The following is a 17,788-nucleotide window of genomic DNA, read 5'->3' as shown; positions in this document are numbered from 1 at the left end:
AGAACACGATCACCAGGTATTAATTGATACATGAGATTGACGATTGATCTGCAGGACAAAAAGTCAAGCTGAAGCTAACAATAAGTTGTCTGATAATTGTGATTTCCGATTGATCCTGGAAACATGATAACCAAGCATTGTCTGGTAATAGGGCTTTCCGATTGATCTCTAGAACATAATAATCAGATATTGTCTGATAATTGTTATTTTCAATTGATTCCAAGCACATGATGACCAGACTTTGTCTTATACTGGTTAATTCTGATTGCATACTTTGGCAATTGTTATAACATAGGTCGTTTCAGCGTGTGTTATATTTTAGTGTTGTGTTTCTGTTGTGTTGTAGTTCTCCTGTTATATTTTAGTGTTGTGTTTCTGTTGTGTTGTAGTTCTCCTGTTATATTTGATGTGTTTCCTTCAGTTAAAGTTTGTAACCCCGGATTTTATTTTTTTTTCAATTGATTTATGACTTTCGAACAGCGGTATACTACTGTTGCCTTTATTTATTTCAATATTTGGACAATGTCTGAAAAAGTTGATTGGTTTTTCTTCTGCAAACAACAACGAACATCATTTGAAAAACTTACACAGTTCACTATATCCATGTTTATGTAAAAAGAGGTCCAACCGATTAAAAGTATCTGTGTGATATCATATGTGTTATCATAAACTTACACTCTTTCAAAAGGTCAACACGCACATATTGCAATAGATTTGTCTCTTCATGGTTTATTGCTTGTTTTCATTTTGGTAAAACAAAAAAAAAACAAAAAAAACTGCCAAATATTTCAAGCAATACATTGAATAATTAAGACTATCAAACAACTACCTATAAATTTTACTTTTATTATGAATGAAATAAGACGGTGGATATATGTAAAACAAATCTGGGATAAACACATAACAAAACAATATTCCAGCCATAAAGGGGTGCCTAGATAATAAAGCTGTGAATATATATATAGCATCAACATCTGATGCCCTTATGGACAAATATTTCTTATATCTTTCTCATGAAAAACAAAGAGAACATGCTTTCCTGTTTTGTCTTATGTTTCTCACGGCACTATACAAGTTTTCTTGATTTCACTGTAAAGATACTTATAGATACAAGTTTATAAAGTCTCACACATATTATTAAAGTATGTAAATAGCGATTATATGAGTAGTATGTTATTAGCAATATTAATATTACAGTATTTGCTGCATGTGAATATTTCTGGAAAAACCAGTAATTATACAGTCACATATTGGTTAAATCTTTAACCTTAGTCCAATATTTTCAACTTGGTTCACATTCTTCATCTTGTTGTCTATAGTTTTATGAATAGATAGTTTCAACCTGAATTTGACAGATTTATGTTTCTATTATAGATGATCGACTTCAAATCTGTTACTTTGGTAGACTGTGGGCTTCTTATGATATGTTTCTCTAGCATGTCTATTGTGGTTAAACATTGATTTAGTGCTCAATTTCAACTTCAATCGTCATCCCTAAAATAAAATTATATATACTAATTGAACGATTGTTGTTATTTAATGTCCAGTGGCATTTGTATAATGCACATTTACTGATTAGGACGAGAACAATTTACCAAAGTGCAATTGGTATATCATTTAATAGGTGCTCCATTTTTACTGCCGGTTTAAAGAAGACTAAACATGACAATATTTCTATTCCTGAGTTACCCTTGTTATAACTGTTTCAAATTATACTTCAAATATTTATCAATGGCAAAATCAGTAGGCGAAGCTAGAATGACTACTCATATCAGGTCACGGAACGCATAAAATATATCGCAGGGTCTTAGCAAATCTCAACTTTAATAAATTGTTAAGTCTGCATACACTTATATTTTAATACAAACAAGCCTTCATTTACCCTTATCCTTTTACAAACAAGTCTAATAATGGTCATTATCATTTCTAGGAAATCACGAAAATAGCCCAGATTATATTAATAAATATTAAACATTACAGGAAAAACGAAAAAGGCTAAGCATTACAAAAAAAAACCGGTTAAAAGTATATGTACCTGATATTTCATTTTCAATTGATTTCACTTCCTCTCCAGAAATAGTTTTAGCCAGAATGTCCTTCAGATGATCTGTATACAGCCTTGTTGGTGTGTTATGGCGATCAAATCTTTTTAAAAGCTCACTTGATATATTACTTAATTCATTGAAACGTATTTCGTCAAGTTTAAATTTCTTAGAATGTTGTAATTCGTTTCTTGTAAGTCTTATGCGCTCAATATCATCTCCAATAGCTATGTCCGTATTCTTAAAATCTTGCCAACATCCTCCCCATGGCCCAGGAGGACATGGTCGGTGGTTTGAATTACTTGGAACATGTTTATTAAGTTTCCTGTGTTCACTGTATAAGTATGTTATATCACAATCACACCTTTGACGTAGATGTGGTTTATCTGGTTTTAATAAATCATATAAAACATCCGCAAAAATATTCAATGCTATCATTCCCATCTTTGTAAAATTAATTTCCTCTTCTGTGAACTGGAAAGAAAATAAGAGTTGTGATGTAAAACACGAACAAAATAATCTACAATAAGACTTCACATAAGTTTTTGTTGAATCTATTGACAGTTAACTTAGTCAAGTACTCACAGAAGTGTTTGCAAGAAAACAAAAACATAAACAGTCTATATAAATAAGTAAAACTAAGGAGCTGGCACCAAAGCCGAAACTAACTTTTGTTCAATTGGAGAAATCTGTGAATAATGTTTCAAAATAATTATTGTCAAAATCTTGCCGATAATATTTCAGAAATAGTTTGTTTTGGTATCAATGATATTAAGGAAACAGTGTCAAATTTATGTTTTTTTCTTTCATAGGAAAACCATTATAATTAAACACATGCATCTGTTGATATTTTTTAGCACCTGGTCTAACAATATAAAACATTCACGATAATATGATTGCTTCAACTTAACTAACATCAGTATGATGACTATCAAAGGGGAAAGTTCCACAAAGGCAAGTGTTGAACCGAAAATGCCATTATTTAATGATAAAAAGGATTTATGTTGATAAAAAAAAAATTAAAATCACAAAAATACTGAACTCCAAGGAAAACTCAATAGTAAAGTCCCTATTCAAATGACAAAATCAAATGACAAAAATCATCAAAAACGAATGGACAACAACTGTCATATTCCTGACTTGGTACAGGCATTTTCAAATGTAGAAAATGGTGGATAGAACCTGGTTTTATAGACATGTAAGAAAAAGAAATAGAAATATTTCTGTCAACAATTCTGTTTCAAGCGTTTGAATTTACATTCTTAAATTAATTCACATTCATTTTTGTGGAAGTCAACATTTGTTCAACTTTAACCATCGATAAAAGAACACTTAAATTTATTTTTTTTAACAATTTTTTTCTTCTTCTATATATATCTTGTCATTGTTCAATCTTTAATTTATTATAATATGGAATGGAAAACTGAACTTCTCCTGTTTTATCATTTCGATTTTTAGGAAATGAATATAGCACGAAAATACAATGTGATGCTACATACCCGTGCCGAAATGGCTGTTCCTGTTGCCCTTTCATTGACATTCGAAAACACCCTCTCACCAGCTTGGACACGGACACGTACCTCAAAACAAAAAAAAGAATGTCATTCATTTTAAATAGAAAATAGTTGGTAATATTCATGAAAAGTTTACGCAGACAATTTGTCAATGTAGGTGGCACCTATCATATTCTTTTATTCTATTTTGATAGATAGGTTGAATAATCGACATATCCAAGCATGCAAGTATGTCTAAATTCTTTGGCTATGTATGCATATTAGTAAAACAAGTTAGATTTCTCTTCAGAGATGAGTTACCTCATAAAACTGGAAATTAGTCTTCCTATAAGTTTCATACAACTCAAGGAAATGTTTGTTTTTTTACATTCAGGGACGAAGGTAAACGGCCATAATCATAGAAATAGCCTACTCGGTCAGTAATGCTAAAATGCTAAAATGCTAAAAATGCTCAGTTAAGAGTATCATGACTTTATAACATGACTTGTCTCAAAAGTTTGCATTTCGATGGAATAAACTATTACAAAGCATAAAGTGTCAATCCAAAGACAATTGCTCAATTTGACGAATGCATGATATTTTCTCAAGAATTTGTTTTAAGTAAAACAAGTAATACTTATAAATTTATCTTATTTGACATTGCACTTTATGTAATACTTACTACTAGTTATACAAATATGCTATACAATAAAATAATAGCTTGTTACCTTGGTGGATTCAACTGTAGTTTGGGTTTGGCTTGAGCTTTCGATATAAAGATTAGATCTGGGAACATTTTCAGAACTCTGTGACAATAAAAAATAATTTTTAAACAAAACTTAATAACCACTATCGGTTGACCACTACTACTTTATATTTAATTAAAACATCACTCTACTTAAATCTATTAATTATTAATGAAAATAATCATAAATTTTATGTGGTGAGAGCAAAGCTTTAACCCAAAATAGAATTTGCTTAACCCATATATATCGAAATCTAACATGACGTCCATTATACGCTTTGAGTACACACCCGTGGTAAAATATGAATATATTGTTCGGGCGGTTCCGATTGTACTCCCACGTCATATGTTTATTTTTGTGACATGCAAGTAATTAAGATATCAATTAAAATCATTCAAACCTATCCAAATACGTTATTGTAATAGTTAAAGCATGCCACTAGTTCCATTTGCTCTGTTCTTTAACGTCTTAATTGTGCGTTATTTATGGGAATGGCAATTTTTTTCCTTCACCTAGAACGCCTCCATCCAAAAGAATTGCCATATTCGCCCTATAAGAATAGAAATAATCCATGGGGGCTTGCATTTATACTGATTTTACCACGGGTTTGCCCGTTATGCTGATATTTCACTCTCGCTGTAAAATATTCGGCATAAAGAGCCAACCCGTGGTAAAATTAGTATAAATTCAAGCCCCATGAACTATTTCCTCACTAACAAACAGTAACACACTGACCTGTTAAAGTGCAAATAATAATTTTATCACTCCATAGCTAAAACTTTAGTACCCAGGAGAAAAGCAAGGAAAACTTCAATAGGATATAGGTAGATGGAAGGACTGAAACATGGTACTAAGTATACAATATGATTACACATTTTCTATATAGAATACATATAACATGTGAAATATGAATAAATCTTTAACTTACATCAGATGTTTTATGTTGTAGATCTGACCATTCACCAGTGAATGTGTGTATAGCAGTACATGTCTCACAATAATATTTGTTTTCCTGATCTTCACTTAAATCAAATGATCCTGTCACACACTCTGGTTTTGTTTGGCCACATTCCCACTTCAACTCAAATCTTACATTGGACATCTTGAATCTTGTACTTATTAACTTGATTATTTCCTGTGTCACAAAGTCTGCAATGTATTTGAACAAACCTCTTTCAACTTTCTTCCCAAACTGCCAAATCTGAATTTGAATAACATTTGGACCTTTCATAATAAGTAATTTTCTCATTTTTGTCGTTTTCTGTAACTCAAAGACAGCTGAGCTTCTGAAAAGAGTAATTTGTCTTTTCTGTTCCTTAGTGACAACTTCTGCAACGTTATATTTCCTGCACAGTGACGCAATTAAATGATTCATTAAATGGGGTGGTAGAAACCTAAACTGATAACATAACCAGGTAGACTTAGTACATACGTTTTCCGTCACATTAAACATTTCGTATATATCACACTCGGGTTCTGATTTAATCATACAGGGTAGATAATAGAGAGGTTTGATATCACCAGCATCTCTTTGAGTTTCGGATGTGTTAGGACGTATAATGATATCAAATTTCTCCATTACATTCATGATATGATCCTTGTGTTTGGAAAAAATGCCTTCACTTTTTCTAAATATGTCGTCTAAAACCTCGCTATGCAATTTGCCTCTGCTATACAACTCTTTCCATTTGTTTTTATTTCTTATGCTAATAGCACTAAATTTTTTGGCTGTGACAATACATCTAAAAACATCAGACAACCACTGTGTGTCTAAAATAATATAAGAAGGAAGATCATTGAAATAAACTAAGGCTCTGATCTCATGGTGAAATTCCAGGAACAATTTTAGTTCTTTATCATTAAGTGGCTGAGATGTATCAATAGCAATATTCTGAATTTCTTGAAAGGAAATAATAGGTAACACCTTCTTCTTTTCTTGAAGTCGTTTTTCAAGCTGAATAAATTTTAAAGGATAATCTTTATTCCATGTTCTCATTGTTCTTGCTAAATTTAGGATGTTTTCTCGTATTTGCTGGAATACACTGGAATCATCTTCTGTATTGGAAATGAAGTATTCGTGCCTGATATGTCCTAGTTCATCGTCTGATATATTATCTGTATACTTTAAAATATTTTCTCTGCATGCATCGTCAATCTAAAAAAAAATAAAAAAATAATACACTTATCAACGTACTTCCATGATGGGTTTATTGTACTATATCATATTTCAGAAATTGTTGAAAGATCTTTTGTAAACTAATAAAACGGATTGCTTTTCCTATAAACACTTTAAACCTTACATGTGATAAAGCTTGCATTTATATATTGTCAATATATGTCATATGTGTTGGTCTGGTGAAACAGTAAAACAGGTATCTGTACAAATAAACACTTTGCTGTATGGGCTTTTCTCATTGTTGAATGCCGTACAGTGATCTATAGTTGTTAATTTCTGTGTCATTTGGTATCTTTTGGAGAGTTGTCTCATTGGCAAACATACCACATCTTCTTTTTTATACAAACATCAGATTCTGACAACATTTGTAATTTCCAATACCTCTTCTACATCACAGATCAAGGCATCTTTCCAAGTGCCAACAATAACTATCGGTGGATCAAGATCATCTGATGTTCTCTTGTTGACATCAGATTTATTTCTGTCCTCTTCCAATCTACTGTAACAGTGTATTGAATCCATCCATAATTGGAATAAATCTACAAAGAAATGTGTATTACATATATAAAGAATTCTTATGAACATTCATTCAAGATTAATGTCATTAATAAGGTATGATGGATAATGAGACAGCAATTCATCAAAGATCAACATACCAGAAGATAAACAGCTAAAGGTCACTTTTCAACATTTTCAAATTATAGCAGATACCAGCAAAGGAGGAACGAATTCACAAAAAAAATAGTTGTTACAAGTTGTCTGGCTTAAAAATAACATTTAATGTTCGGCTGTGGACTGTGTCAATCATTTTCTACTATTAATTGATTATTGACCTTCGTATTTACTGTTTCTATTTTACTTTATCATCAACATCATTGCCAAGGAAATTATTTCAGATGTAATTGTTTCAGATGTAATTTAAGTGCATTGTTCTAAAAAAAAAAAAAGAAAAAAAAAGTGCATTGTTCTATCATGGGAAACAAGTTATGTATACTGTCTCTATTTGTCTGAAAATGTCTTAATTTTGTTTGAGTTTGTCTTACTAATTTTGTGCGTATGAGGCGCTTTTCTAGATAAAAATGATTAACCTTCATAAGGAATGCTCAAATTCAAAGATTTCGGAAGCCAAATGTATCAGACCTAACTAAACACGTTCAGAGTTGTATAACCAAAAAACATATATACTAAATAGAAAATTTCATCTAAAGTCTACTTAGACTGATGGATTTGGAACCTTAATTATTTCTTAATTTATCAAAATTGATGAAATTCTCAGTAAGCCCTTAAATTCACACACACATAAAAATTCCAGTTCAATGGTTTTCAGCACTCAAAATTATTCAAATCATAAATAAGTCATGAATTGGAGGTTTAATACCTTACTCTGAGAAGACCTAATAAGCAATATCTATGGCATTTGTTGGTTAAAGGTTTTATTTGACCTTGACCTAATTTTCAAGTTTGTTTCTAAGAAACTATAAGCAACAAATAAACTATATTTTGTGTATCCAATGATTGTAAGGTGCATATGTATTATGGTTTAGTTTATCCGACTTTTGCTTCATGTTCTTTAATTATGTTGAGTTAATGTGATACCTGTAGTAAAACTATATATTCAGATATTTAAGACTATCAACATAAAATCAATGAACATGCGAGACATTTCAGCGTGTTCACTCTTGTTATATCTGTTGTGTATCCACTTCCTGTTTGCTAACAGTTTATCATTTTACAACACTCATTGTACAATGAAATTTGTCAAAGTTTTCTTGGCTTTTTTTAAGGGAATGATAATTTATATTTGGTGTGCAGCTTCAGTATGTTGAGTTGTAAAATATTTCCATACAACAAATACAGTTGACATATTGCATATAGTATTATAAAAAAAAGACCAAACAAAAAAAACATTACCACTGAACCATGAAAATGAGGTCAAGGTCAGATGTAACCTGCCAGTTGGACATATACACCTTACACTCATTCTATACACCAATTACAAAAGACTTATTGCTTAAAGTATCTGATATAGGTGTAATACCACCAAATCATGGTACGTCACATCCGGTTGCATACGAAAGTAGGCCTAAAAAAATATTCCCTTGAATTTGACAGTTGTAGAAAATTAACCCTGCATTTCAATGCACTTAAATTTTTCTGAGTCGTAAATATGTATGTTTGGAGTCTGAAAGCATCATTCTTTTTTTATTTGATGCATGGTCTTATAAAATATTTTGGAACGTTAAGGTTACATAGTTACCAAAGCAGGTAACCAGTAAATAACAGTGTAAAAATTGGGTTGTTTACTTCCGGCGATGATTACTTTCTTATATGCAATGAAATGTAGTGTGAAATTTTCACTGTATCACTGGAAAGGATTCAACTTTATACATGCAAAGTATTTCTTTAGTTGAAATAAAGGTAAATACTGTACAATTTTTTTTAAAAGTGCCAATTTAACAAAGACTAATAGGGACAAATCAATGGTGGTATTACACCTATTTAGGGAATCTACATGTGCACTATTGACCTTATTGTACTTTCATTTATAAAAGTTATTAATAAACCAGTTAAAACATTGTAAACATGGACTTTTCGGAATGGATTTAGACACTGAAAGCACGTTAGAGGTAAACTTGCCTTGAAATGGGGGTTTACGGGTGCTTTCTAAGTCAAATGGGTGGACAGACAAAGCTGTATTTAGTTTACTGAGTTAAATTGTAAATTACCCTTACAGTTTTGTTTATACAACATGTGAATTTTTTATTTCAGTGTTAACCATGTTCTGAAGAGTATTCTGTTGAAAAATCTTATATGTGAATTGGTCTGCAGATGACACTTCAGCATTAAAGTAAGTATCAACTATTGTCATGTTTTTTTGTTGTTTTGGCCGCAAGTTTACAATTTGCCATTGTGCCGACTAAATTTTGCACAGACAATATATCATCTAAACACTTATTTGCCCTGGATTTATACACATCAGAATCCAGTGTCACATACTTAAACTTTATAATTCTTACCAATATATTTTTTGTACCAGCATTCCAGGGGACATAACCCTTTGTAAAAACATTTTGAGGTATTTTTTTATTACTCTTTCTCCCCATTTTCTAATGTAAAATACAAGAAAGTGGACTTTTTGTGTAAATCTCTTAGAAATATACTGTTGTGAGTAAATAAAAGGACTCTGATACCAGTAACACCAAATGATTGACTGAACGGGAACCGTTATTTGTCACACTAGGGGAACAGACCAAAAACTCAAGTTACACATAAGGGCTTATCGAAACTTCCGTGTAGACAGTTAACAATTATAGAGACAGTTCTTTCAGCTAAAACACCTTAATTATTGATTTAACATTACATTTATTTCATTTTTGTGGGAACATAATCACATTTGTTTTATTTTTTAGACAAAAGATATCAAGTTTTGATGAAAAAGGAAGGATGGAGGAAAAATGGACCAATACAGACTAAAACAGACCTTCAAATGAACTCTAAAAGGGGCAATAAAATTGTTTATCATCTTAAAGTTGTCTTTTGTATTCTATTTAATTGTTTGAATGCATACATCATGAGTTTATGATCAGATATTAGTCAACACTGCATTTTAGAATGATACACTGAAATTAGGATTTTTCGAAGAAATTAGACTGAAATTGCCGTAGGATATGGCCTTACATTATAGTGATTTTCTCTGAAACTATAGGTCTTGCTGCGACAAAACTTGACAGTTATGCTTGAAATAACTTGCAATTGGAGGGGAAAAAATTACATTAAGTATATTTGACATTTAGGTGTTCTTTAGATGTAATACCACCAAATCATGGTATGTCACATCCGGTTGCATACGAAAGTAGGCCTAAAAAATATTCCCTTGAATTTGACAGTTGTAGAAAATTAACCCTGCATTTCAATGCACTTAAATTTTTCTGAGTCGTAAATATGTATGTTGGAAGTCCAAAAGCATATTCTTTTTTTATTTGATGGTCTTATAAAATATTTTGGAACGTTAAGGTTACATAGTTACCAAAGCAGGTAACCAGTAAATAACAGTGTAAAAATTGGGTTGTTTACTTCCGGCGATGATTACTTTCTTATATGCAATGAAATGTAGTGTGAAATTTTCACTGGAAAGGATTAAACTTTATCCATGCAAAGTATTTCTTTGGTTGAAATAAAGGTAAATACTGTACAATTCTTTTAAAAGTGCCAATTTAACAAAGACTAATAGGGAAAAATCAATGGTGGTATTACACCTATATGGACTAGACCAGGGAAACTTAATCTTCTTCACTGGTCCATGAAATGAGGCCGAGGTCAGATGAATGTTGTCTGACGGGCATGAGGACCTTGCAATGACATTAACGGTACCAATTTTCCTGCACCAGATGCGCATTACGACAATACATGTCTCTTCAGTGATGCTCATGGCGAAACTATTAAAATCCAAAGCATATATAAAAGATGTAGAGCTATAATCCACCAGGTCCAAAAAGTATAGCCAAAGCTGTGAAAAAAATTAAAGCTTTGCATGAAGGAGATACGTTCCTTAATTTATAATAATTTTTAACATTTTGTAGCAGCAAATTTTAATAACACAAAAAAATCCGTATTTTCATTCCAGTGCCGAAGTACTGGCTATAGGGCTGGTGATACTCTCGGGGACTAACAGTTCACAAGCAGAGGCATCGACCCAATGATAGTAATAACATTAACGGTACCAATTTTCCTGCACCACATGCGCATTTCGACAATGCATGTCTCTTCAATGATGCTTGTGGCCAAAATATGTGTAATTCAAAGCTTATATAAAAGATGAAGAGCTATAATCCAAAGGTCCAAAAAGTATAGCCAAATCCGTGAGAGGAATTAAACTTTGCATGAGGGAGATACATGCCTTATAATAATTTCTAACATGAATGTACTACATATTGTTATACTAATATACATAATAAGAGAGAAATTTCAAGAAGTCACTGAACCCTGAATAGGAGGCCAACTGGACAAGGGACATATGACAGACGGAAACTTCATAACATACGGCATCTAATTATATACAAAGTATGAGCATCGAATTATTCCAACTTCTAAAATATAAAGTTTTTAAGTAGTTAGTTAACGCCATCGCCGCCGCCGGATCACTATCCATGTGTCGTGCTCTCTGCAACAGAAGTTGCAGGCTCGACAAAAAATGCTTACTCGCTACAACTTAACACTACCAAGCTGCAGACAAAATATCAAATCACTCCTTTTTACAGAAGCTAAGACAACTATGTGATAGATTTCTTACGAACAGACGGGGTCGAGCCATTACTAGATCTGCTTCCATCTTTGGCGATGCAGGTAAAAACCAACAACAACAAAACAGACAGAGTGCTGAAAGTGGTGTTAAACACCAATAAATCAATATTTCAATCAATCAATGAAATAATTATATTGTACAACTGGTATCAATGATCTTATTTTACCGTTTACAGTTTTAAATAATCTATAGGAGGTTTAGAAATAATCTGCATAATGATACACATTTGTAAAATAAAACTATAATCTAAGGGCAATAAATCCAACAAGAAGTCTGCTGAATTTCACACTTTTTCACTTTCATGTTGATCTCACAGAGTTGCATTCATAAGTTGTTAAGGTAGATTCATGGTATACCGCCATCTTGGATTGTACAATCACAGTAAAATTTCGGTCTAGTTATTTGCCTAAATCTGCAAATTTGGAGACAGATTTGCAATTCAATGGTTAGACTCTTTTTTCTTTTTAAAGAAAACTTGCTTATTAATCGTATCATACAAAATATTTTAACAAATATAATTTTTTTTGGTTTTAAAATCATTTTTTTCAAATGAGCCATTTAAGGGGAGATGACTCTTTTACTACAAAATTCATACTGGGCTAATAGTTTTCTTTTTACTTTTACTGATAGCAAGAAAACAAGTTCGGTGACACCATGTTTTCTTTTTATTTTCTTAAAACATATTATGAAACCTTCCTTCTCACAATTTATTTCAAAATTCTATCTCATAGATTTTTTTTAATACACACTTATGTGTTTTTTCATGAACAAACTAACCAAATTTTGGCAATTTTCAACGCCTCATAGCTTGAAAAATAGCACGGTGACCCATTCTTTTTATTAAATTTTTGAAAAGAGCATAGTAAAATCTTCATAAAAAAAATATATACTGGTGCTCTACCTTAATGTCACAATCTCATCCAGCTGATCATTTTCTAATTTTTCTAAACTATTAGAGTTTTTAGGAAAATATCTAAAAATAAATTCACAGTTATTATTCCAACAAGGAGTAATGTGACGATTTCCATCAAGTTGATCTGTTTGTTGATATTATCTTGCTGCCTTAACTTAATTCCTCCCTGTGTTTTAAAGGTTAGAAAACAATTTAACAAACAATACACAAAACAAATGCAAGATTAGGTCAAATCGTCATTAAGAACAAAACTTTTCCATTACTTTATTTATGACATTTTCTTTTTTATTTCAAGATATTAAACAGACAATACAAAAAATAATTGCTAAAAATGAACATTTCAGGAGCAATGACTTCGAAACAGATTGTCCATTTTCCTGGAATTTTTCAGAGAAGGAAGACTTCGACTTTTTATCAGATTTGCTCTAACTGTTTTATGTTTGAGATACACATCAGATACTGTTTTTTCTTGAGTTTTCTTAATAATGTTGTATTTTGAATACTGTTGTTTACTTTTTGATCGTTTTTTTTTATCTTCAGTATCTTTCACTTTTGTTTGGCATACAATTCAAAAAGTAACAAAACTTTTCCAAACAAATCAGTCTATAAATAGTTGCTATGCCCTTGACCTTTAACTTACTGACCCGAAAAAAAATTAACTGTTTTCCAATCACATCTGCCATATTAAACCAAGTTTGGTTAAAGTTATACATAATATTCAACAGATACCATCTGGAAAGATAAATTTTGTCAAAACTTTAGACTATCAATCTGCTGTGGACTTTGACCATCTTGACTTTAAATGTATTCATCCAAAATTCATCATAGAGTTTAGTAACAGGTAGCCTTGATTCAAAAGATAACATCCGAAAACCAGAATTTAGCTTAATTTCTGTCTAAAAATAACTGTTGTGACCTTGACCTTTGACAAACAAGAACTCATATCAGAATACATTTAATATTTAGTTAATGTTGAAATATTAACAAATTTGATTGTGAATTAATCAATTAAAATAAACTGCGTTGGATAATGTTAACCTGGGTTGTTGATCATTCCAAAATAAATAAATAAGCATTTGGCAGAACCATCAATGATAACAGAAAAGGCAAATGGAGATTATTGCTTTGTTATCATTGACTTAACCACAACTTTATGAATATCATTGTGACACAATTGGCACATACTATAGACTGCTTGCAGAAAAGAAAGATTAATACAGTGAATTGCTGTAGTTTTCTTTAATGAGAATTTAACCCTACGTCTGGTGATATCTAACTTTTACAATGCATTATATATATTAATAAAGAGCTGCTCAGTGAGCAAATGATATGCCCGTCGCTTTTTGAACAAATAAAGTTCTATAACTCAAGAACCTCAATGTCATATCATAAATTTATAAAAATAAAATATAATCACAGAGTTATGTCTCACTTATTTGTTATTTTAATAATGCAAATGTTGAAATTAAAATAGCAATACTTTAACATATGGAACGCCATGACTGCCTTATATTAATAATCAGCATTATATGCAGTGCTCACAACACTATATACTGTGCTCACAACATTATATGCAGTGCTCACAAAATTATATGAAGTGCTCACAATATTATATGAAGTATTCACAACATTATATGAAGTGCTCGCAACATTATACGCATTGGTCCAAACATTATATGCAGTGATCACAACATTATATGAAGTTCACGACATTATATGAAGTGCACACAGCATTATATGAAGTGCTCACAACATCATACGTTTGTTGTTGATGAAGGTGATGATTGGTGATGATGATGTTTGATGCATGATGAGATGATTCCGTAAACTTCGGGGTTTTTTTTTGCGGAAATTACCGAATAGTCATAATTGATAGTGCCTAGCAAACAAATGTAAACAGTTATGAAAGTCATGTTATCATTAAGGCAGTACACAATATTTAAAACTGATTGAAATAAGGAAATTCAGAAGTATGATCAATTTAATACAAATTTATTCCACACCAGTGCAATTTAAACTTATTTTGATTATCCTTTTCATCATATTCCAAACGTTACATGTATATACTTTAAGTGTTTGGTAAATTGCTTCGACGAACGCAGCTGAATACGACCGCAGAGGTCCAACCCTTTAAACAATCGGACAAAATTGGACACACTATTCACGCTTGATACAGATCTGAATTTGGAATTTAATTAAATGTTTGACACATAATAGGTTTCTGACACAGAATAACTGTAGTCGAAAAACTTAAAACTGATTATAAAATTTGAATATATACTTATTGTTTTTTGGTTTTGCACTTCGCTGAACATTGCGAATTGACCCATCCCCCAACAAAAATTTAAAATACCCCCCTTTTATTTTTTTGATTTTGTGCAATGCACTATGCTGTTGCATATTGACCTCATTTTTTGCCAAAAAAAAATATCTGAAGAAATTTTCTTTTTAATTTCTGAAATCTGGTATGAGAAAATTTTTTCTTTACACATAATTTGAAAGCAGTGTTAGAGAGGTAATCAAACATGTTTGGATTACCTCAATATATTTGGATTACCTCAAAATATTTGGATTACCTTCCTTACACTGGTTTCATATTGTCTAATTGGACTTTAACCAAGAAACCCTTGTTTCCCCCTCTTCTTGCCTCTTATTCCTAAACGTTTTGAGCCCAAACACATCCCCTCCACCCTACTTTCTAAGCAAATCATAACCTTCCTTTCGTGGCATGGAAAATTGTGGTATAATTTCAGACAGATGTATAAACTCAAGGACGGGAAACTACAAAAATGTTTATCTGGACCCATTTAGGCCTCGTATTCCTAAAAAGTTAAAACCAGAGCCATAAATCAATTCCAAACTTTCTTTAGTGGTTATACAGTCCTTGGATGGTGTAAACTTCCCACTAACACCATACACCATACACCATACACTATTACACCATACACCTTGTACCATTACACCATACACGTTACACCTTTGCACCATACACATTACACCTTACACCATACATCATTCCCCATTACATGTATATCTACACGATCCGAAATTACCCATATTTGTTGTTGTTGTTGTTGTGCTGGTATATTCCTCCGTTGACTTCGGAGCACCCTGTCGCAAACAGGTATATGGTTACCAATCGAAAAGATTGGTGGTGGTTTTCGGAAAAAAAATTCAAATATATCATTAAAAAGTTGTCTAAACTATTGTCTCACACAATATTAAGTTCATAGATTGTTATTATACTTTATTAAGGTTCACTGCCCTAAGATTGTGCAATTCATAAATCAAATTTCTGCTGATTTCTTCAATGTCTCTGATAATGTCACTTTGTATTTCTGTATATCCCATTCTGGTTAACATTGAGCAGTCCAGAATACAGTGCATGAGAAGCTCTTCGTCGTTAAATATTTCTTCTGCTGTGTCGGTGCTGATTTTTCTAGCCAAGAGCTGCTTTAGTAGAGCTAAATGCTTTGAACGTGGTGACTCTAGAACTTTGCATTTAAGGATAAAATGGCATCTGTCCTCAGTGTGTGTTTTACAGAGAAGGCATGTTTCAGACACTGCATGTTGATTGAATCTTTTTCGATCAGCTTGGAGAGTATAGGTACATGTTAGAAGTCGAGCTATGATTGTGGCTTTTGAGATGTCCCTGATGTTGTTCTGAGTTGTTTTCCATATGTTGTGTGGATGTTTGGTAGCCAGTTCTTGTAGGTTTAGATATTTTAATGATTTTTTCTGTTCAATCTCATCTCTCCAGTACTCTTCCCAGTAGTTGTTGATTGCTGAGTCGATTTGCTTCTTCCATAGGGTTTTACTTGGTGGATTGTTCATAATTTAGAATGCTGTTGGAAGGCTATATTTCTGTAGGATGATCCTTATATGTGTAAACCAGCTATTACTTGTTTCATCCTTCATTGCTAACTGACGTCTGGCAATATCATGTTCTATAAACTCTGGATGTGAAGCAATGTTGAAAAAGGTGGTCAAGGAGTTTCGCTCTATATGGACTGTAATTGGAGTTGTCCCTAGTAAAGCATAGACTGAAACGTTAGCGCATCTGTCAGGGAGCCCTTGGATCTGTTTCAGTAGTTTTCGCTCGTAGATTTCCAAAGCGTTAAGTTCTTTCTGCTGTAATTTTACTACTTCAAGTCCATATGTTATTCTAGGCCTGCTGAATGTTGTAAATATTTTATTCGTTACTACAGGATTGATACCATTTTTCCCGTGTAAACCAGCTCCTAGTAAGGCATACATTGTACGTCGCCCTTTTTCTATTCTGCTTTCATTTTTATCATATTTATCATTTTTCTTGTTGACATTTCTCACTATCCCAATATGAGTTGTTTCCTGGACTTCTGTTATTGTTTCGTTTCCAATTTTCCATTCCTGTGGCTCTTTTCCTCTTTTGGTGTTAAAGATCACTGCATCACTTTTGGAGGAGTTTATTGTGACTTTGTCTATTTTGGTTGAGTCGTTCACTATATTTAGTGCACATTGTAGGTCTATAGGATTGAAAGAAATCAGAGCAATGTCATCGGCTACTGTGGGTGCCCCAATAAATGTTGTTCCAATTTTTGCACCAGCATCATGTAATTGTAATGTTTGTAGTAGTTGGTTGTTGTATCTTTTGTACAGGGACGGTGAAAGTTTTGCTCCCTGTCTAATGCCTTGTCTGGACTGGAATATTTTGCTCAGGTTGCCTTTCCATTTGACCTTAGTATTAGCTTCTGTTTGTAGCAGCTTAATGAGTAGCCATCTTGTATCCTTAATTCCAGAGTGGAATACTTTTCTGAGGAGTATTTGGTGGTCGAGTTTATCGAATGCCTTTTCTGCGTCCAGGGTTACCACTCCAACAGAGATGTTTTGGTCACAAGCTTCATTAATCCCTTCTGTTACTACAAGTCCAGCATTAACGGGTGATGTCTCTTCTGTAAACCCCCGCTGTAATCTACTTTGTGTGGCTTTGAGTTCATCATTTGTGTCATCTTGGAGAACAGTTTCAAGTATCTTACTCAGTACTGGAGTAACTGCAATACCTCTGTAGTTACCAGGCAGTTTAGAGTCTTTGTCCTTCTTTAATACTGGAGTTAACAAGCCTGTCTGTAGGTTTTCT

At 32.3% G+C, this 17,788-nt stretch overlaps 1 protein-coding gene across 1 annotated transcript in view; it reads right to left on the bottom strand.

Moving 5' to 3' along the window:
* Positions 1 to 832: 832 nt before the first annotated feature.
* LOC134699532 (uncharacterized) overlaps positions 833 to 17,788 on the bottom strand; it is a 73,951-nt gene continuing 56,995 nt past the window's right edge. The window contains exons 11-16 of the mRNA XM_063561127.1: positions 6,839 to 6,996; positions 5,210 to 6,436; positions 4,264 to 4,341; positions 3,542 to 3,622; positions 2,036 to 2,516; positions 833 to 1,494 (exon numbers count right to left, since the gene is read on the bottom strand). Coding sequence (XP_063417197.1) covers positions 1,463 to 1,494; positions 2,036 to 2,516; positions 3,542 to 3,622; positions 4,264 to 4,341; positions 5,210 to 6,436; positions 6,839 to 6,996 — 2,057 coding nt within the window. The 3' untranslated portion in view covers positions 833 to 1,462. The remainder of the gene's footprint in view (positions 1,495 to 2,035; positions 2,517 to 3,541; positions 3,623 to 4,263; positions 4,342 to 5,209; positions 6,437 to 6,838; positions 6,997 to 17,788) is intronic.

This window comes from Mytilus trossulus, unplaced genomic scaffold (assembly GCF_036588685.1).
Source record: "Mytilus trossulus isolate FHL-02 unplaced genomic scaffold, PNRI_Mtr1.1.1.hap1 h1tg000070l__unscaffolded, whole genome shotgun sequence".
Lineage (NCBI taxonomy): Eukaryota > Metazoa > Mollusca > Bivalvia > Mytilida > Mytilidae > Mytilus > Mytilus trossulus.
Note: the sequence above shows the minus strand (reverse complement) of the source record. Positions and strands in the feature narration are given on the sequence as shown.